The sequence below is a fragment of the Acipenser ruthenus genome, chromosome 26 (assembly GCF_902713425.1).
Source record: "Acipenser ruthenus chromosome 26, fAciRut3.2 maternal haplotype, whole genome shotgun sequence".
Taxonomy (NCBI): Eukaryota; Metazoa; Chordata; class Actinopteri; order Acipenseriformes; family Acipenseridae; genus Acipenser; species Acipenser ruthenus.
In genome coordinates this window covers 11,489,034-11,512,532 of record NC_081214.1, presented here as the reverse complement: position 1 = coordinate 11,512,532, position 23,499 = coordinate 11,489,034, and the positions used below count along the sequence as shown (strand labels likewise).

Here is a 23,499-nt window from a genome sequence, read left to right as displayed (position 1 = left end):
ACATTTAACACACCACATGCAACATACAACATATAACACACACATGCACACAGGGGCGGGGCACATTGCCACAGGAGGGCATTAGTCAGAGAAACAACCAAGAGGCCAATGGTAACTCTGAAGGAGCTGGAGAGATCCACAGCTGAGATGGGAGAAACTATAACCCGGATGCTCCACAAAGCTGGGCTTTATGGAAGAGTGGTGAGAAGAAAGCCCATATCAAATCCCATTTGGATTTTGCCAAAAGGCATGTGGGAGACAAAGCAAACATGTGGAAAAAGGTTCTCTGGTCTGATGAGACCAAAATTGAACTTTTTGGCCTTAGCGCAAAACACTATGTGTGACGCAAAGCCAACACTGCTCATCACCCTGAGAACACCATCCCCACAGTGAAGCATGGTGGTGGCAGCATTATGTTATGGGGATGCTTTTCATCGGCAGGGACTGGGAAACTGGTCAGGATTGAGGGCAAGATGGATGGAGCCAAATACAGGGAAATTCTAGAGGAAAACCTGTTTCAGTCTGCAAGAGACCTGGGACTGGGGCTGGGAGCAGGACAATGACCCTAAACACACAGCCAAAGCTACACTGGAGTGGTTTAAAAACAAGAACCTGAATGTCTTAGAATGGCCTAGTCAAAGCCCAGACCTCAATCCGATTGAGAATCTGTGGCAAGACTTGAAAATTGCTGTTCACCAGCGGTCCCCATCCAACTTGACAGAGCTTGAGCAATTTTGCCAAGAAGAATGGGCAAAAATTGCAGGATTCAGATGTGCAAAGCTGGTAGAGACTTACCCAAAAAGACTCACAGCTGTAATTGCTGCCAAAGGTGCTTCTACCAAGTATTGACTCAGGGGGGTGAATACTTATGCAACCAACAAATGTCATTTTTTTTGTTTAAGTAACTTTTGTGTCATAATAAAAAAATATTTTGCACCTTCAAAGTGTTAAGTATGTTGTGTAAATCAAATGGTAAAAATCCCAATTAAATCAATTTTAATTCCAGGTTGTAACACTACAAAATGTGGAAAAGTCCAACGGGGGTGAATACTTATGCAAGGCACTGTACTTTACGATTTACATGCCATAAAGATGACACTGGCTGCGAAAGGAGGACTGTAACTCTATTGTCATTTTGAATTTGATTGAGGGCAGCAGTGTGGAGTAGTGGTTAGGGCTGTGGACTCTTGACCGGAGGGTTGTGGGTTCAATCCCCAGTGGGGGGCACTGTTGTTGTACCCTTGAGCAAGGTACTTTACCTAGATTGCTCCAGTAAAAACCCAACTGTATAAATGGGTAATTGTATGTAAAAATAATGTGATATCTGTATAATGTGAAATAATGTATAATGTGATATGTTGTAACAATTGTAAGTCGCCCTGGATAAGGGCGTCTGCTAAGAAATAAATAATAAAATGATTAGCAAATTCCTACACTACTTGCCTTGATTGAATAAGTAGTACACAACAAGCTTCAATATGAAAGCTGAACATTCATTTCAATAAACAAGTTTTTAATGAAAACAAATATTGTAGCCTACTTCACTAAAGTGAAAACTGGCTTCTGTTTTTAAATTTTTAAATACCACTGCTTCTGATTATACTACTGCTTAATAACAGGAACAGCATTTTTTTCAGGGATGGTGTTGAACTTAAACGTGTTCATGCCTGCCTGTACCCCTACCCCCACGCAGGAACATTGCCTGCTGACTTCCCCTATTCAAAAATATATAAAAACAGTAAGAACAGTCTGGTTCTCACTTTCCTTTTTCAGTGAATAGAATTTAATTAATACAGACTAAAAATAAACCAAGCTAACAACTATCTAGCCTAAACAGAAATGTATATATTTATTTATTTATGTATTTTCTTTTTTCTTGCAATCCACAAACTGCGGGTTCTGCTGCATTCACAGCATTGATAATGTTAGATATAACTGGATATTACTACAGCGCGGACCATGGGTCAAACCAATGTTTGTGTAGCAGGGCTTGAAATTAACTTTTCCATAGGTCTGAAACAACCTCATGAGTGAAGATATAGCTTCTGAGATGTGGTGGGCATCTGCCCTCTCCACAGTCTGCATGCCCACACACTGCACAGTCATCTATCCTCTCCACAGACTGCATGTACACAAACTGCACAGTCACCAGCCCTTTCTGGCAGACTCATACCTATACCAGCTCCTCTTCTATGACAGCGCTATGTGCACCTTTTATTTTCTCTTGCAGCTGCCTTCTTTCTACCTCAGCAGTGTAGTCCATAAATACTCTTGCTGTTTTTCATTCCTAGATTTAGCCCGGTCTGTTCATCAACCCTATATTATTAAAAATAATTTAAATAATAAAAAAATCCTATTTTCTATTGTAACACTTTCTGACTGAGGATCTGCTAAGCATTAACTTACTATGTTTTTTCAAGCCTTAAAAGACACATTTGATTCCAGTAAATAGTAAATTCACCAAAATTAATCTTTACTTTATTTAACATGGCTGCATCATTGTTTACCAGCAATCATATTAATCCCTTGTAGCACGCAAAATATTATTATTATTATTATTATTATTATTATTATTATTATTATTATTATTATTACAGAAAATATTGGACGTGCTATGCTATATTTAAAAAAAATATTGTAGTACAGTAATAATAATAATAATAATAATAATAATAATAATAATAATAACAACAACAACGTGTTGGACCTGGGGCACTTCGTAATATACAAAGTGTTTAAAACAGCAGTCGCTGTATTAATTAAAACTTCATTGGTTACTCATTTGTTCAGCAATTGATACCCATGCATTCTCCTTTTTCATTTGGTCTTATATTCAGCTCTATCAATTGCATATATGCAGGGATAAACACTGAGCAGCTTTGACAAATAATCCATTTTGGGGTTGTAAAGTATAAACTGCACGACGACACGACAGCGATGATTGCAGGTCGGCTTGCTCTTCAACGACAGTCGAGCGATGGAATGTGAACCATCGCAGGTCGCCTTGCTGTTCAGCGGCAGTCGAGCGATGGAATGTAAACCATCGCAGGTCGCCTTGCTCTTCAGCGACAGTCGAGCGATGGAATGTAAACCATCGCATGTCGCCTTGCTCTTCAATGACAGTCGAGCGATGGAATGTAAACCCTCGCAGGTCACCTTGCTCTTCGACAGTCGAGCGATGGAATGTAAACCATCGCAGGTCGCCTTGCTCTTCAGCGACAGTCGAGCGATGGAATGTAAACCATCGCAGGTAGCCTTGCTCTTCGACAGTCGAGCGATGGAATGTAAACCCTCGCAGGTCACCTTGATCTTCAGCGACAGTCGAGCGATGGAATGTAAACCATCGCAGGTCGCCTTGCTCTTCGACAGTCGAGCGATGGAATGTAAACCATCGCAGGTCGCCTTGCTCTTCAGCGACAGTCGAGCGATGGAATGTAAACCATCGCAGGTCGCCTTGCTCTTCAGCGACAGTCGAGCGATGGAATGTAAACCATCGCAGGTCGCCTTGCTCTTCGACAGTCGAGCGATGGAATGTAAACCATCGCAGGTTGCCTTGCTCTTCAGCGACAGTCGAGCGATGGAATGTAAACCATCGCAGGTCGCCTTGCTCTTCAATGACAGTCGAGTGATGGAATGTAAACCCTCGCAGGTCACCTTGCTCTTCGACAGTCGAGCGATGGAATGTAAACCATCGCAGGTCGCCTTGCTCTTCAGCGACAGTCGAGCGATGGAATGTAAACCATCGCATGTAGCCTTGCTCTTCGACAGTCGAGCGATGGAATGTAAACCCTCGCAGGTCACCTTGATCTTCAGCGACAGTCGAGCGATGGAATGTAAACCATCACAGGTCGCCTTGCTCTTCGACAGTCGAGCGATGGAATGTAAACCATCGCAGGTCGCCTTGCTCTTCAGCGACAGTCGAGCGATGGAATGTAAACCATCGCAGGTCGCCTTACTCTTCAGCGACAGTCGAGCGATGGAATGTAAACCATCGCAGGTCGCCTTGCTCTTCGACAGTCGAGCGATGGAATGTAAACCATCGCAGGTTGCCTTGCTCTTCAGCGACAGTCGAGCGATGGAATGTAAACCATCGCAGGTCGCCTTGCTCTTCGACAGTCGAGCGATGGAATGTAAACCATCGCAGGTCGCCTTGCTCTTCAGCGACAGTCGAGCGATGGAATGTAAACCATAGCAGGTCGCCTTGCTCTTCGACAGTCGAGCGATGGAATGTAAACCATCGCAGGTCGCCTTGCTCTTCAGCGACAGTCGAGCGATGGAATGTAAACCATTGCAGGTCGCCTTGCTCTTCAACGACAGTCGAGCGATGGAATGTAAACCATCGCAGGTCGCCTTGCTCTTCAACAGTCGAGCGATGGAATGTAAACCATTGCAGGTCGCCTTGCTCTTCAACGACAGTCGAGGGATGGAATATAAACCATCACAGGTCGCTTTGCTGTTCAGCGACAGTCGAGCGATGGAATATAAACCATCACAGGTCGCCCTGCTCTTCAACGACAGTCGAGCGATAGAATGTAAACCATCGCAGGTCGTCTTGCTCTTTGACAGTCGAGCGATGGAATGTAAACCATTGCAAGTCGCCTTGCTCTTCAACGACAGTCGAGCGATGGAATGTAAACCATCGCAGGTCGCCTTGCTCTTCAGCGACAGTCGAGCGATGGAATGTAAACCATCGCAGGTCGTCTTGCTCTTCAGCGACAGTCGAGCGATGGAATGTAAACCATCGCAGGTCGCCTTGCTCTTCAGCGACAGTCGAGCGATGGAATGTAAACCATCGCAGGTCGCCTTGCTCTTCGACAGTCGAGCGATGGAATGTAAACCATCGCAGGTCGCCTTGCTCTTCGACAGTCGAGCGATGGAATGTAAACCATCGCAGGTCGCCTTGCTCTTCAGCGACAGTCGAGCGATGGAATGTAAACCATCGCAGGTCGCCTTGCTCTTCAGCGACAGTCGAGCGATGGAATGTAAACCATCGCAGGTCGCCTTGCTCTTCAACGACAGTCGAGCGATGGAATGTAAACCATCGCAGGTTGCCTTGCTCTTCGACAGTCGAGCGATGGAATGTAATCCATCGCAGGTCGCCTTGCTCTTCAGCGACAGTCGAGCGATGGAATGTAAACCATAGCAGGTCGCCTTGCTCTTTGACAGTCGAGCGATGGAATGTAAACCATTGCAAGTCGCCTTGCTCTTCAACGACAGTCGAGCGATGGAATGTAAACCATCGCAGGTCGCCTTGCTCTTCAGCGACAGTCGAGCGATGGAATGTAAACCATCGCAGGTCGTCTTGCTCTTCAGCGGCAGTCGAGCGATGGAATGTAAACCATCGCAGGTCGCCTTGCTCTTCAACAGTCGAGCGATGGAATGTAAACCATCGCAGGTCGCCTTGCTCTTCGACAGTGGAGCGATGGAATGTAAACCATCGCAGGTCGCCTTGCTCTTCAGCGACAGTCGAGCGATGGAATGTAAACCATAGCAGGTCGCCTTGCTCTTTGACAGTCGAGCGGTGGAATGTAAACCATCGCAGGTCGTCTTACTCTTCAAGAACAGTCGAGCGATGGAATGTAAACCATCGCAGGTCGCCTTGCTCTTCAGCGACAGTCGAGCGATGGAATGTAAACCATCGCAGGTCGCCTTGCTCTTCACTGACAGTCGAGCGATGGAATGTAAACCATCGCAGGTCGCCTTGCTCTTCGACAGTCGAGCGATGGAATGTAAACCCTCGCAGGTCACCTTGATCTTCAGCGACAGTCGAGCGATGGAATGTAAACCATCGCAGGTCGCCTTGCTCTTCGACAGTCGAGCGATGGAATATAAACCATCGCAGGTCGCCTTGCTCGTCAGCGACAGTCGAGCGATGGAATGTAAACCATAGCAGGTCGCCTTGCTCTTTGACAGTCGAGCGATGGAATGTAAACCATCGCAGGTCGCCTTGCTCTTCAGCGACAGTCGAGCGATGGAATGTAAACCATTGCAAGTCGCCTTGCTCTTCAGCGACAGTCGAGCGATGGAATGTAAACCATCGCAGGTCGCTTTGCTCTTCAACAGTCGAGCGATGGAATGTAAACCATTGCAGGTCGCCTTACTCTTCAACAGTCGAGCGATGGAATGTAAACCATTGCAGGTCGCCTTGCTCTTCAATGACAGTCGAGGGATGGAATATAAACCATCGCAGGTCGCCTTGCTCTTCGACAGTCGAGCGATGGAATGTAAACACTCGCAGGTCACCTTGATCTTCAGCGACAGTCGAGCGATGGAATGTAAACCATCGCAGGTCGCCTTGCTCTTCGACAGTCGAGCGATGGAATATAAACCATCGCAGGTCGCCTTGCTCGTCAGCGACAGTCGAGCGATGGAATGTAAACCATAGCAGGTCGCCTTGCTCTTTGACAGTCGAGCGATGGAATGTAAACCATCGCAGGTCGCCTTGCTCTTCAGCGACAGTCGAGCGATGGAATGTAAACCATTGCAGGTCGCCTTGCTCTTCAGCGACAGTCGAGCGATGGAATGTAAACCATCGCAGGTCGCTTTGCTCTTCAACAGTCGAGCGATGGAATGTAAACCATTGCAGGTCGCCTTACTCTTCAACAGTCGAGCGATGGAATGTAAACCATTGCAGGTCGCCTTGCTCTTCAACGACAGTCGAGGGATGGAATATAAACCATCACAGGTCGCTTTGCTCTTCGACAGTCGAGCGATGGAATGTAAACCATTGCAGGTCGCCTTGCTCTTCAGCGACAGTTGAGCGATGGAATGTAAACCATCGCAGGTCGTCTTGCTCTTCAGCGACAGTCGAGCGATGGAATGTAAACCATCGCAGGTCGCCTTGCTCTTCAACAGTCGAGCGATGGAATGTAAACCATCGCAGGTCGCCTTGCTCTTCAGCGACAGTCGAGCGATGGAATGTAAACCATCGCAGGTCGCCTTGCTCTTCAGCGACAGTCGAGCGATGGAATGTAAACCATAGCAGGTCGCCTTGCTCTTTGACAGTCGAGCGATGGAATGTAAACCATTGCAGGTCGCCTTGCTCTTCAGCAGCAGTCGAGCTATGGAATGTAAACCATCGCAGGTCGCCTTGCTCTTCAGCGACAGTCGAGCGATGGAATGTAAACCATTGCAGGTCGCCTTGCTCTTCAACAGTCGAGCGATAGAATGTAAACCATCGCAGGTCGTCTTACTCTTCAACAACAGTCGAGCGATGGAATGTAAACCATCGCAGGTCGCCTTGCTCTTCGACAGTCGAGCTATGGAATGTAAACCCTCGCAGGTCGCCTTGCTCTTCAACGACAGTCGAGCGATGGAATGTAAACCATCGCAGGTCGCCTTGCTCTTTAGCGACAGCCGAGCGATGGAATGTAAACCATAGCAGGTCGCCTTGCTCTTTGACATCGAGCGATGGAATGTAAACCATCGCAGGTCGCCTTGCTCTTCAGCGACAGTCGAGCGATGGAATGTAAACCATTGCAGGTCGCCTTGCTCTTCAACAGTCGAGCGATAGAATGTAAACCATCGCAGGTCGTCTTACTCTTCAACAACAGTCGAGCGATGGAATGTAAACCATCGCAGGTCGCCTTGCTCTTCGACAGTCGAGCTATGGAATGTAAACCCTCGCAGGTCGCCTTGCTCTTCAACGACAGTCGAGCGATGGAATGTAAACCATCGCAGGTCGCCTTGCTCTTTAGCGACAGCCGAGCGATGGAATGTAAACCATAGCAGGTCGCCTTGCTCTTTGACATCGAGCGATGGAATGTAAACCATCGCAGGTCGCCTTGCTCTTCAGCGACAGTCGGGCGATGGAATGTAAACCATCGCAGGTCGCCTTGCTCTTCGACAGTCGAGCGATGGAATGTAAACCCTCGCAGGTCGCCTTGCTCTTCAACGACAGTCGAGCGATGGAATGTAAACCATCGCAGGTCGCCTTGCTCTTTAGCGACAGCCGAGCGATGGAATGTAAACCATAGCAGGTCGCCTTGCTCTTTAGCGACAGCCGAGCGATGGAATGTAAACCATAGCAGGTCGCCTTGCTCTTTGACATCGAGCGATGGAATGTAAACCATCGCAGGTCGCCTTGCTCTTCAGCGACAGCCGAGCGATGGAATGTAAACCATCGCAGGTCGCCTTGCTCTTCAGCGACAGTCGAGCGATGGAATGTAAACCATCGCAGGTCGCCTTGCTCTTCGACAGTCGAGCGATGGAATGTAAACCATTGCAGGTCGCCTTGCTCTTCAACGACAGTCGAGCGATGGAATATAAACCATCACAGGTCGTCCTGCTCTTCAACGACAGTCGAGCGATGGAATGTAAACCATCGCAGGTCGTCTTGCTCTTCAGTGACAGTCGAGCGATGGAATGTAAACCATCGCAGGTCGCCTTGCTCTTTGACAGTCGAGCGATGGAATGTAAACCATCGCAGGTCGCCTTGCTCTTCAGCGACAGTCGAGCGATGGAATGTAAACCATCGCAGGTCGCCTTGCTCTTCGACAGTCGAGCGATGGAATGTAAACCATCGCAGGTCGCCTTGCTCTTCAGCGACAGTCGAGCGATGGAATGTAAACCATTGCAGGTCGCCTTGCTCTTCAACAGTCGAGCGATGGAATGTAAACCATCGCAGGTCGCCTTGCTCTTCAACGACAGTCGAGAGGTGGAATGTAAACCATCGCAGGTCGCCTTGCTCTTCAGCGACAGTCGAGCGATGGAATACAAACCATCGCAGGTCGCCTTGCTCTTCAGCGACAGCCGAGCGATGGAATATAAACCGGCCTTAACGCTTTGAATGCCACATTTTTTCACATAGAATGTTATCTTTCACCAACATTCCGCATGATTTAATAAGTGGTTTTATATATCCTTGAATATCTAAAAAAAAAAAAAAAAAAACATACAACAAAAGTAAAAAAAGATAATAATAATAATAATAATAATAATAATAATAATAATAATAATAATATTTTATTTATAGAGCGGTTTTCTCAGATTTAAAATATCTCGAATAGATCTGGGCAGCACTACAAAAAGCTTGGTCTCCCATAGTAAGGAGCCTATTCCTAGGTTGAATAAGACACCGGGCATCCATGGATCTTAAATTGTATGTTGGAATGTACTTCTACAATAGATCTTTCAAATAAACGGGGGCAGCACCATTTAAGGCCTCATAGGTAAGGAGCAGAATTTTGTAGTGTACCCGATCGCTCACAGGAAGCCAGTGCAGTTTATACAGTACAGGTGTTCTGTGCTCACAATGGGAGGTATGAGTTCAAACCCGGGCTGCAGAATTCTGCACCTACTGAAGCCTATTGAGTACTTTAACAGTAACCCCAGACAAAAGAGCATTGCAGTAGTCCAATCTTGAGTCCAATCTTGAGGAGATGCATGAATTAATTTCTCAGCAGAAGAGGAGGACAGAAATCTTAACTGGGCAGTGTTATGCAGATGAAAGAATGACACTTTAGTTATATTTCTAACATGAGCTTCAAACGATAAGGTGGAATAAAAAATAATACCCAAGTTTTGCACTTGAGGTGAAGCTCTACTGTCAGTGCCTTCCACAGCCAAACTAAAATCAATGACCTTGAGCAGCAGATGTTGGGAGCCAGTTAGCATAACCTCAGTCTTGTTACAATTTAACTTTAAGAAATGAAGCTGCATCCAGTGCTTGATATCAGACAGACACTGAGTAGAGGAGTGTTCGCTACTTCAGAGTTGGGTTTAGTGTGTAGGAAGATCTGGGTGTCATCAACATAAAAATGAAAGCCAAGACCATGACGTTGAATAATCTGGCCAAGTGGAAGCATGTATATACTAAATAATAATAGTCCCAGTAAAGAACCCTGGGGGACACCTTGTGTAACTGGGGCAGTATCACATTTATAGTTGCCTCGGATAACAAATTGCTTCCTATTAGACAGATATGACCTGAACCAACAAAGAGATGTGCTTAGCTCTAAACCCATACTGGAAAGGTTCAAACAGGTCTAGATGTCATATAGCTCTGTAATTGCGATGTGACCACCCATTCCAGAATGTTTACCAGAAAAGGCAAGTTGGATACCTGGGGCGAGCCCATTCCCTCTTCCCCTCTCCCAACCTGCTGTCCTTCTCTCAGTTGGTTTGCTTGTCTGTCGCTTCGAACTGAACTCCCGACCGCCGTTTAGCCAGGCTATTTATAGTTTAAAAACTGCAAATTAAAATGATCCACAAGTGGGAATGTTACCTATAGCGAGGGAGCACTGTATGCACAATGTGGGGAAGCTATAAAAAAGGCCAACAAGATGCTCGGATATATTGTGAAAAGTGTTGAATTTAAATCAAGGGAAGTAATGTTAAAACTTTACAATGCATTAGTAAGACCTCACCTAGAATATTGTGTTCAGTTCTGGTCACCTTGTTACAAAAAGGATATTGCTGCTTTAGAAAGAGTGCAAAGAAGAGCAACCAGAATTATCCCGGGTTTAAAAGGCATGTTGTATGCAGACAGGCTAAACAAATTGAATCTATTCAGTCTTGAACAAAGAAGACTACGCGGTGATCTGCTTCAAACATTCAAAATCCTAAAAGGTATAGACAATGTCAACCCAGGGGACTTTTTTGACCTGAAAAAAGAAAAAGAAAAAAGAAACAAGGACCAGGGGTCACAAATGGAGATTATCTTTGCTTAATCTTTGTTGTTTTTTTAATTTACAAAACATTAGAAACAAAACATCAACAACAACAATAAATATTTCAACAAATCAAGTTGTTCAAATTAATATACAGTGCCTTGCGAAAGTATTCGGCCCCCTTGAACTTTGTGACCTTTTGCCACATTTCAGGCTTCAAACATAAAGATATGAAACTGTAATTTTTTGTGAAGAATCAACAACAAGTGGTACACAATCATGAAGTGGAATGAAATTTATTGGATATTTCAAACTTTTTTAACAAATAAAAAACTGAAAAATTGGGCGAGCAAAATTATTCAGCCCCTTTACTTTCAGTGCAGCAAACTCTCTCCAGAAGTTCAGTGAGGATCTCTGAATGATCCAATGTTGACCTAAATGACTAATGATGATAAATAGAATCCACCTGTGTGTAATCAAGTCTCCGTATAAATGCACCTGCACTGTGATAGTCTCAGAGGTCCGTTTAAAGCGCAGAGAGCATCATGAAGAACAAGGAACACACCAGGCAGGTCCGAGATACTGTTGTGGAGAAGTTTAAAGCCGGATTTGGATACAAAAAGATTTCCCAAGCTTTAAACATCCCAAGGAGCACTGTGCAAGCGATAATATTGAAATGGAAGGAGTATCAGACCACTGCAAATCTACCAAGACCTGGCCGTCCCTCTAAACTTTCAGCTCATACAAGGAGAAGACTGATCAGAGATGCAGCCAAGAGGCCCATGATCACTCTGGATGAACTGCAGAGATCTACAGCTGAGGTGGGAGACTCTGTCCATGGGACAACAATCAGTCGTATACTGCACAAATCTGGCCTTTATGGAAGAGTGGCAAGAAGAAAGCCATTTCTTAAAGATATCCATAAAAAGTGTCGTTTACAGTTTGCCACAAGCCACCTGGGAGACACACCAAACATGTGGAAGAAGGTGCTCTGGTCGGATGAAACCAAAATCGAACTTTTTGGCAACAATGCAAAACGTTATGTTTGGCGTAAAAGCAACACAGCTCATCACCCTGAACACACCATCCCCACTGTCAAACATGGTGGTGGCAGCATCATGGTTTGGGCCTGCTTTTCTTCAGCAGGGACAGGGAAGATGGTTAAAATTGATGGGAAGATGGATGGAGCCAAATACAGGACCATTCTGGAAGAAAACCTGATGGAGTCTGCAAAAGACCTGAGACTGGGACGGAGATTTGTCTTCCAACAAGACAATGATCCAAAACATAAAGCAAAATCTACAATGGAATGGTTCACAAATAAACATATCCAGGTGTTAGAATGGCCAAGTCAAAGTCCAGACCTGAATCCAATCGAGAATCTGTGGAAAGAACTGAAAACTGCTGTTCACAAATGCTCTCCATCCAACCTCACTGAGCTCGAGCTGTTTTGCAAGGAGGAATGGGCAAAAATTTCAGTCTCTCGATGTGCAAAACTGATAGAGACATACCCCAAGCGACTTACAGCTGTAATCGCAGCAAAAGGTGGCGCTACAAAGTATTAACTTAAGGGGGCTGAATAATTTTGCACGCCCAATTTTTCAGTTTTTTATTTGTTAAAAAAGTTTGAAATATCCAATAAATTTCGTTCCACTTCATGATTGTGTCCCACTTGTTGTTGATTCTTCACAAAAAATTACAGTTTCATATCTTTATGTTTGAAGCCTGAAATGTGGCAAAAGGTCGCAAAGTTCAAGGGGGCCGAATACTTTCGCAAGGCACTGTATAGGGAGACCATTAATGCATATTTAAAAGTGAAAATCTAATAATTTGTACACGTATAATTTAATTAATTAACTCTATACAATACATTCAGTAAATACAATAATGTTTTCAATGTACAACCCAAAAACTAAATGTGGTAGAGTCCCCTATTATAATAGAATTCATACTTCATTCAGTACAAATTAATCAATTAATGAATACAATTACTAGTTTATCTAACAGTGACACATGCGAGTCATGCATTGGCCTTCATTTTTTTATTTTCCACACACTGAAATGGGGACAGTACAGTCTGGACAGTATGAGCTTGTCAATAAACTAATATTCATTCACAAGTCTGATCATTATTTTCTGCAGTTACCCCCCAAAAAAATTACAGCATGGGAACAGTGATTCAAATGCTTGCTATGCTTATTATTATTATTATTATTATTATTATTATTATTATTATTATTATTATTATTATTATTATTTTTGTTATAAAATATAATAAAATAGAATGAGTGTAAATTACAGATTGGAAAGGTTATACAGAAAGTGTGGCCATAAAGAATAAGAATACTGTACCTAAAAAGATATGTCAATAGATACAAGAAAACCCTGGAGTTTGTTTATGTCTTCACTTGGTAGATCTGTAGAACAATATGATTACACTTCTATATGATACAGTTTTTTTGTTATGTTTATTTTTTTTCCCTCTTCCTCCCTCGTCTCTTCCTGTCTCGCAAGCTTAACTGTCCTGAGGATCACAACTTTCGTGATCACTATCTTGGCCATTGTTTTGCCATTCTAAACATAAAAAAATAAACAAGAGGAGTAATTCAAGACATAAATAGACAGCACTGCCAGAGCGATCTTATTTTCATCAGCGAAAGTCATTTTCAGCATTTTCACCAACTTTTTCTGAACTGTTTTTGCTGTTCTGTGGTAGCATTTTTATTTGTAAAAGGTAATCACGGAGCGAAAGGCAGTACAGCCCACACAATGTCTTTGAGGGGGTTTGTTTCAAACCTGTGTTTCCCGCGGCACTCAATCTATCTGCCTGTCGCAAATTCACACCGCTGGCACAGAGCCACTGGCATTCAAAGTGTTAGTGTACAAAAACGTACCCGCCACTGTGACATACAAGCATGTGAAATCTACCCGCCACAAAACAAATTAACCCTCGTTTGGCGGGTGGGTAGGTGTTAATTTCAATCCCTGCCGTATGAAATTATTGTTTTGGTTAGTTTCGTTTTTTTCTGTTACAATAGTAACTCGACAGTGCTTGCACACTTCAGTTGTACCTTCTTTACTTTGCTGTTATCCACAATGAAATCCTTCTGGTCACAGGCATATTCTTCTGGGGTTTTTGTGTGTTTAGGTATTTTTTTACATTTTGCCCCAGTTTGCAATTCTGTTTTATATTCCACCATTTTTTTTTGTCAGGGGTGTTTTGTTGTTTTTTATACTCACCAAAATTCAGAAAATATACAATTGTCCGCAAACACCCTTATAGTTTTATAGTTGAAGGCTTTGCTACATATGTTCCCACAGGCTGAAATGTGCTAGTTTATGGATGATTACTGTATTAATAAAAGAATACATGAAAATAGCAACTGTTATGAACAAGACTGGGCTTCCTCACTGCACTAATGATCCCGGGACACCCCCTTGTTTACAGACTCTGTTTCTAATTGACATCCTCACTGCACTAATGACCCCGGGACACCACCTTGTTTGCAGGCTCTGTTTCTAATTGACATCCTCACTGCACTAATGATCCCGGGACACCCCCTTGTTTGCAGACTCTGTTTCTAATTGACATCCTCACTGCACTAATGATCCCGGGACACCCCCTTGTTTGCATGCTGTTTCTAATTCCTCACTGCACTAATGATCCCGGGACACCCCCTTGTTTACAGACTCTGTTTCTAATTGACATCCTCACTGCACTAATGTATGGAGCGACATTTGTGCAAAAACTATCCGGTCAATTTGTTTGTCAATTTGTTTGTTAGTTTGTGAATTTGTTAATTTTTCGAGCAATTCGTCCATAAATTTGTCAATTCATACAGTAATTCATGAACGTTTTTGTTAATTCATCTAATAATTCATTAATTAATTTGTCAATTCATTAATACAAAAGGCTGTACAGACCTGCGAATTTCCAATCAACTAGACAAACTTCCCAACAACCAGACAAACTTCCAACTGTCAATCTCGCACTGCAAATACTGCAACCACTGCAAGCTTTCTAGCCAGTGGGAGCACACACTCATATTTTAATCAACAAAAATCCAGCCTCACTCAAAACTGCTTCAGCCAATAATATTTAGAAGGGCGTTTCAAACGATATTCTATTTAACAAGATACTCGACTCCGCTGATTTCCAATGGAGACTTCCGTCTCACTGCACGCAAAGCATTGTGGTATATAGAGAGTTAGGAAAAACAATTCTATGGAGAGTCAATGCAGGCGTACGAAATGTTGCTGGTTTTCGTCGTTAAAAAAAATGCCGGTAGTTTGTTTACTGTACTATATTGCTGTGTCTTGATAACATTTTATGTTGTTATGTATTTCTAAAGTAACCGGTGTTACCGGACTGTTAAATAATTTAATCAATACGCTTCTTAAGAGCGATGTTTCTGTGCATGCACGGGACAGTGCTCAGAAAATAGCATTTTTCATAATAACTACATATTGTTATAATTTGCTGATGTTGCCTTTTTCTTCAAAAGGCCTTGGGAAAATGGGAAATCTACTTCAAAAGTTTTGTGCATTTTTTTAACATGGCGAAAACCAGCAACATTTCGTACACCTGCATTGACTCTCCATAGAATTGTTTTCCCTAACTCTCTATATACCTCAATGCTTTGCACGCAGTGAGACGGAAGTCTCCATTGGAAATCAGCGTAGTTGAGTATCTTGTTAAATAGAATATCTTTTGAAACGCCCTTCTAAATATTATTGGCTGAAGCAGTTTTGAGTGAAGCTGGATTTTCGTTGATTAAAATATTATTTGTGTTCTCCCATTGGCTAGAAAGGTGGCAGTGTTTTCGGCACAGTGCGAGATTGACAGTTGGAAGTTTGTCTGGTTGTTGGGAAGTTTGTCTGGTTGATTGGAAATTCGCAGGTCTGTACAGCCTTTCGTAGTAATGAATTGACAAATTAATTAATAAATGATTAGATGAATTAACAAATACGTTTATGAATTACTGTATGAATTGACAAATTTATGGACAAATTGCTCGACAAATTGACAAACAAACTGACAAACGAATTCACAAACAAATTGACAAACAAATTGACAAACTAACGGCCGGATAGTTTTGGCACAAATGGCGCTCCATACTAATGATCCCAGGACACCTCCTTGTTTGCAGGCTGTTTCTAATTGATCAGAAAGCTTTTAGTTTAATTTTATTTCTGGCAGCTCAAGACCGTGCTATAAAATATGTCTGTAACCAGCTGTCATGGTTCTTTTTGATTTTCAGGTCTACATATACAGATATATAGGGCAGCAGTGTGGAGTAGTGGTTAGGGCTCTGGACTCTTGACCGAAGGGTCATGGGTTCAATCCCCGGTTGGGGACACTGCTGTTGTACCCTTGAGCAAGGTACTTTACCTAGATTGCTCCAGTAAAAAACCCAACTGTATAAATGGGTAATTGTATGTAAAAATAATGTGTTATCTTGTAACAATTGTAAGTCGCCCTGGATAAGGGCGTCTGCTAAGAAATAAATAATAATAATAATAATAATATATGAATAAACACCAGTACTCATTATGGATCCCCTATGGTTCCCTGTAATCATCCTATAGATGAATCCTTTATGGATGGAGATTATGCAGCTTCTCAGTATGTGGTCAGATCATCTCACTGAGAGGAATACTTATCTTGTGTCCGGTATAGAACAAGATACCCTAGTGTGTAAATGCTCACTTTCACTTGTCCTGTAACGGTATAGCTCTTCAGCTTTGGAGGGCGTGGTGTGGAGGGCTTCAGGAGACTAGTTTGAATAGCATGACATCTTGGTTTTTAAACTTTTAAAGATGTCTTGACTTGATATATTAGGAATGTGTGTAGAAATTGAGAGTACACCTGTGAGTGTGCTGACCGGCTACTTTCACTTTTTTTCACTTGCTACTTTCACATCTTTCTACATGTGGCGCTAAGAGACAGAGCCGCTCTGTAGAAAATGAGAACTTGACTAATACTTCCTGCAGCTCACACCTCCCACAGCTGGCAGAGCTAGTACACTTGGGTTGCTTAGATACACGATCAAAACATGTTAGCTTACTTGCCTGCGTGGAAATATTCAACTCGTTATTTTACACTGTATGTCATTAACCTGCATGCAGTTTGTAATTGTAAGGCTGGAATAGCTCTGCTGGCCTTATGCCACTTAACAAGAACTCCAACTGGTTTACCAAAGGAAACGATTTGCACAATGGGGCTAGCGTGAAGCCAGCAGCACCACATGATATCCCTGTTGTAACCATGTCCCTAGTATTTCATCAGTACAGTGTAAAGAGATTCTCAGAACACTTCCTGTACAGCACCACGTATAGCAAAGAAGTTTGAGCTAGTGTCTCTTTGACCCCAGTATACTTACTGCCACTTTATCATTTCATTTACTTTTACTAGTCTGCTTTACATACAATTTGATATTCATGAAACTTTTCTAGACTCGAGTTGGTTAGTTTAGCTGCAATTCGGTGCTGAGTCTCTGCTTCATTCCTCTATGAATATATGAAGCTGCAATTCGGTGCTGAGTCTCTGCTTCATTCCTCTATGAATATATGAAGCTGCAATTCACTGCTGTTTTTGTTTGAACTGCAACGCTGTTCTGTGTTTTACAGGAAAAGCCGAAGATAATTGAACCCCTGGATTATGAGAATGTTATCATCCAAAGAAAAGTGCAGATTCACAGCGACCCTCACAGAGACCTGCTGCTGTGTCCCATCGACGATGTGTCGGTATGCTTCTTCCTGTGTCTGTTTAAACTGCACTGCCCCACATCAGTGAGGGGCAGTGCAGTGCAGTATAGGGGGCTGTGTGGTCCAGTGGTTAAAGAAAAGGGCTTCTAACCAGGAGGTCCCTGGTTCAAATCCCACCTCAGCCACTGACTCATTGTGTGACCCTGAGCAAGTCACTTAACCTCCTTGTGCTCCGTCTTTCGGGTGAGACGTAGTTGTAAGTGACTCTGCAGCTGATGCATAGTTCACACACCCTAGTCTCTGTAAGTCACCTTGGATAAAGGCGTTTGCTAAATAAACTAATAATAATCAGTGACATAATCACCCACATCCTTCCATAGAGTACCCTTGTGTGTAATGTGCGTTGTCAGAAAGCACCCTAATACTGTAATTGACTTGCATTTAATTACTGGGGTAGAAAAGTGACATGATGTTTTTGTTAAATGATAATATGATAAACATGTTATAGGAAATACCTGTAGAGGCTATACACAATGCAACATTGCATTGTGTGATGGACTGCAATGTTAGAATGCCACTGATTTAATTATCTAGGGCTCGTCGATTCCTCGTCCCAGAAGGACTCTACATTCTTCAGTGCCACAGAATGCAGAAAAAGAGGCCCGAAGCTTGTTTGCCAAAGAGGTATCATTTTCACAAGGATATTTGCTACGAGTAGGAAACAAGAAACTCCTGAGTCTATGCTTTGCACATTATCATCTGGCTTACTGCACACTGTACCTGGCACATCTTTATATGGGTTAATGCTTAGCAGAATCAATGCAACACAGAGCTAAGCGTCCCTCTGAGTAACTTCTGTGTTTCTTATAAGCGGTCCTCTACTTTGACATACAGTAGTGTATTTAGATAGGACACAGCTATTGTCTATGATTCTCTCAATACAGTTCCATTAGCAGTCCTAACCTTTAATTACGTGTTTCAGTGCCACACTGTTAATACCGCTGCACATTATACACACTGTGTATACCTCTGCACATTATGCACACTGTGTATACCTCTGCACATTATGCACACTGTGTATACCTCTGCACATTATACACACTGTGTATACCTCTGCACATTATACCAATGCCTTACACTATACCCTGGAGCACTTTGTATTTGTTTGCAAAAGTGTACACACAGTATAACTCTCATGATCCTCAGCTTGGCTTTGCAATGCAATAATTGGCAGCTAGAGTAGGCTGTGATATAACTGTCTGAGCACTTTGCCAGCTGTATGTAAAATAACAATTCTAAGTTCTATCTAAAGTTAGTTTAGGCATTTTAAAGTGCTGAAATGCATACTTTTTATTATTCAATTTGTTTACATAGATGTAATCATATTTTATTAAGATTATGAAGGGAATTCATGTTCGGTTCTAAAGATTCTTCCAAATAGGTAGTATTGGAGGTGTACAGTACAATGTTATTTCAATGTCATCCTACAATGAGATAGCTAACAATACCTCATTTGATCACAGTGTATAAAAACTTACAACATGGACTGGCATGTAGTCAACTACAAATATGAAGCTTACTCCGGAGATTTCAGGATGCTTCCTTGGTAAGTCTTAAGCCTCTCAAAAGTTGGATCATTACAACATAGTTCTGTTTCAAATCGTTTTTTAATTATTCTTATTGTTCTTTACAGCAAAGGCCTTAAGTCAGAAAAACTTCCAACTCAAGTCTTTGAAATTGATGAAGACGCAAAAGATGAGGTAGGCAGAACACCCTTTTAAACATGCCTGTATATATCAGTTATAGGAATAGCAGAACACCCTGTTAAACATGCCTGTATATACAGTCGTGCAGGCATCCCCTGATGGTGTCATGCAGGCATCCCCGGGCAGTGCCGTGCAGGCATCCCCGGACAATGACGAGCAGGCATCCCCAGGCGATAGCGATGGTGGCTCGGCAGCACTCTTTCTAGAGCAGCAATATCCTTTTTGTAACGAGGTGACCAGAACTGAACACAATATTCTAGGTGAGGTCTTACAAATGCATTCTAAAGTTTTAACATTACTTCCCTTGATTTAAATTCAACACTTCTCACAATATATCCGAGCATTTTTTTATAGCTTCCCCACAACAGAGTCAACATAAACTCCTAGGTCTTTTTCATAGATTCCTTCTTCAATTTCAGTATCTCCCATATGATATTTATAATGCACATTTTTATTGCCTGCGTGCAGTACTTTACACTTTTCTCTATTAAATGTAATTTGCCATGTGTCTGCCCAGTTCTGAATGCTGTCTAGATCATTTTGAATGACCTTTGCTGCTGCAACAGTGTTTGCCACTCCTCCTATTTTTGTGTCGTCTGTAAATTTAACAAGTTTGCTTACTATACCAGAATCTAAATCATTAATGTAGATTAGGAATAGCAGAGGACCTAATACTGATCCCTGTGGTACACCACTGGTTACCTCGCTCCATTTTGAGGTTTCTCCTCTAATCAGTACTTTCTGTTTTCTACATGTTAACAACTCCCTAATCCATGTGCATGTGTTTCCTTGAATCCCTACTGCGTTCAGTTTGAGAATTAATCTTTTATGCAGGACTTTGTCAAAAGCTTTCTGGAAATCTAAATAAACTATGTCGTATGCTTTGCATTTATCCAGTGTCAATGTTGCATCCTCAAGCAGGATAGTTAGACACAATCTCCCTTTCCTAAAACCACGCTGACTGTCTCCCAGGATACTGTTACCATATAGGTAATTTTCCATTTTAGATCTTATTATAGTTTCCATAAGTTATAACATATAATAGAAGTCAGGCTTATTGGTCTGTAGTTACCTGGTTCGGTTTTGTCTCCCTTTTTGTGGATCGGTATTACGTTTGCAATTTTCCAGTCTGTCGGTACAACCCCTGTGTCAAGAGACTGTTGCATGATCTTGGTTAGTGGTTTGTAAACAACTTCTTTCATTTCTTTGAGTACTATTGGGAGGATCTCATCCGGGCCAGGGGATTTGTTTATTTTAAGAGCTCCTAGTCCCTTTAACACTTTTGCCTGTGTTATGCTAAAGTTATTTAAAACTGGATAGGAACAGGTCGACATGTGGGGCATGTTGTCTGTGTCCTCCTTTGTAAAAACTTGTGAAAAGTAATCATTTAATATATTTGCTATTTTTTTTCTTTTTCTATGATTTTGCCATTTGTGTCTCTTAGACATTTAACCTCCCTTTGAATGTTCTCTTGCTGTTATAATATTGGAAAAACATTTTGGAATTGGTTTTAGCCCCCTTAGTAATATTGATTTCTATCTGTTTCTTTGCCTTTCTAACTTCCTTTTTGACTTGTGTTTGCAGTTCCAAGTACTCTTTCTGGTACTTGGTTTTTGGTCTGTAAAGTGTCTTTTTTCGCTGAATATTTTTTTTTGATTGATCTATTAAACCATTTTGGCCATTTTGTTTTAGATTTAGATTTGTCTACCTTTGGGATGTAATTGTTTTGTGCCTCTAGTACTACATTTTTAAAAAACAGACACCCTTTTTCTGTGGATGTGTTCTCTATTTTACTCCAATCTACTTCTGTTAGTCTCTGTTTCATACCTTCATAGTTTGCGTTTCTAAAATTGTAAACCTTAGCTTTAGTCATTACTTTTTGGGTTTTAAAAATCACTTCAAATGAGACCATGTTGTGGTCTGAGTTTCTCACAACTTGTTATTGTTTATGTTCAAATCCATGATTTATTCTTACATGATGAAATGGCGTTCTATATATTGTGACATCATTTTTACTTCTATCTTTAAATCTGTATTAATTCTAATTAACATTAGTTTATATAAACATATTTATATTATCATGCAATGCTGGCTCTGAAGATCAGCCTTGATTTGACCTCCCCAGCGCATCAGTATGCACAACTTTTGAATTAATTGTGTTTATTTATTTATTTAAATGTTATATATTTATTGGAGTTAATTAGTTCATTCTTTTCTGTTGAGTCCCGCTGGCATAATCGTGTTCAGTCTATTTATCCATTTACTTTCTTTTATTCTTCTATATGTCACATTGTCTAATTTCAGCTGTTCTAATACTACAAACTTTTATGTCAAAATCATTTATGTCATGTCCTTGACTTGTGAAGTGCTGTACTATTGGTTCATTAATTTTCTTATTTCTAATTAATGAAAGGTGGCACTGAATTAAGAACATAAGAACATAAGAAAGTATACATGGGTAATTGTATGTAAAAAGAAAAATAATGTGATATCTGTATAATGTGAAATAATGTATAATGTGATATCTTGTAACAATTGTAAGTCGCCCTGGATAAGGGCGTCTGCTAAGAAATAAATAATAATAATAATAATAATAATAATAATAATAATAATAATAATAATAAACTAAAAAGAGATGATCCACTAGATTATAAAAAAAGAGTCCCATTAGTAATGACTTACTCTTAACTTTTGCCTAATATTTCTAAGATAGTTTGGAAACACTTGCGGATTTTACACAATTCAGAAAAATTGAAAAAGTATTTAAAGCCCCAGATGTAGCATACTTGCACTAGTACATGTAAAGTGTGTAAATACATGGACAAAAGTACAAATATCATTATCCACTAAAAACTAATACCTACTGTAAAAATAGCACTGTTGTTTATGGAATATCCTGTGAAAAATGTGATGAAGTAAAATATGTTGGAGAGACTGGAACAACTTTATATAAAACAATTCATGTTGTTGAAGCTGACAGTAATGTTGTTGAAGCTGACAGTATGTTTAACTACTTCAGTATATATCTTTAACCATTTATCTCTTCTGTCCGGAGGAGTCCATGTGCTTGTACTATTAACCTTAATCCCATGCTCATAATTACCCTCTGAATCTGAGATATTTTCATTGAAAAAATATTCCGCTAATCTCATGCGTCTCTCCCACTCCTTTAATTCGGTGGCCAGTTTATCTTTATTGATACTGCTTTTTGGGATGAGGTTCAAATTTTACTTGATAAATTAAATACTATGTCTTCTGTCTTATCTTTAGTGCACTTGGTACCATTTCCATTTTTGGCAGGGACAGAATTTAACCCAATCCCTGCCAATCCCCAACACATTGCTTCCAGGCAGAGATTCACTCTGCCACTATATATATATATATATATATATATATATATATATATATATATATATATATATATATATATATATATATATATATGAATTAATGCTGGGACAAATATCCGAATGTTCGAACAAATATGTTTTCGATACAAAAATCAGACGTTCGTATTCGCTAGAATTGACACAAATACCTTGCAGTTATTTACCACCTCACCAGCATTTGCGCGATAGTTTCAAAAATGGCAAATGAAAAAGAGCTCTGTGTGATCTGTGAGATGAATATATTAAAAACAAAACATACAAAAGCACAGGATCAGCACAGAGGCTCTGAAGCCTCTATTTAAAAATTTTAGACAGCAAAAACTAAACAAACCAGATTAAGAGTGCACATGCACAGTGATTTCTATGGAAGACATTTGGGTCAAAAACGCATTGTGCTGCTTTAGATTCAGAATATCATGGGCCAGAAAAAAGGCAAGCACATCATTGTGAAATGCCTTGTGTAAACAGTGCCCAACCTGCTGGAAATGCTGTGTAGTGATTTTTATATAGATTTTATGTATTATATATTTTTGTTGTATTCTTTACTCCTGGGATATTTTTCTATTTTAACGTGTTGCATATTGTAAGGTCTTCGATATGTTGTACATATCTTTCTCAAGGGAGCCTCATATATTGTATGTACAGTGCCTTGCGAAAGTATTCGGCCCCCTTGAACTTTGCGACCTTTTGCCACATTTCAGGCTTCAAACATAAAGATATGAAACTGTAATTTTTTGTGAAGAATCAACAACAAGTGGGACACAATCATGAAGTGGAACGAAATTTATTGGATATTTCAAACTTTTTTAACAAATAAAAAACTGAAAAATTGGGCGTGCAAAATTATTCAGCCCCTTTACTTTCAGTGCAGCAAACTCTCTCCAGAAGTTCAGTGAGGATCTCTGAATGATCCAATGTTGACCTAAATGACTAATGATGATAAATAGAATCCACCTGTGTGTAATCAAGTCTCCGTATAAATGCACCTGCACTGTGATAGTCTCAGAGGTCCGTTTAAAGCGCAGA

The 23,499-nt window shown here is 41.3% G+C and overlaps 1 protein-coding gene across 2 annotated transcripts in view; it reads left to right on the top strand.

The window, feature by feature from the left end:
* LOC117430424 (dedicator of cytokinesis protein 11-like) overlaps window positions 1-23,499 on the top strand; it is a 136,899-nt gene that overhangs the window by 8,690 nt on the left and 104,710 nt on the right. For both annotated transcript variants that reach the window (XM_059001058.1, XM_059001057.1), the window contains exons 2-5: window positions 17,241-17,357; window positions 17,913-18,002; window positions 18,842-18,924; window positions 19,012-19,078. In XM_059001058.1, the coding sequence (XP_058857041.1) occupies window positions 17,241-17,357; window positions 17,913-18,002; window positions 18,842-18,924; window positions 19,012-19,078 (357 nt within the window). The remainder of the gene's footprint in view (window positions 1-17,240; window positions 17,358-17,912; window positions 18,003-18,841; window positions 18,925-19,011; window positions 19,079-23,499) is intronic.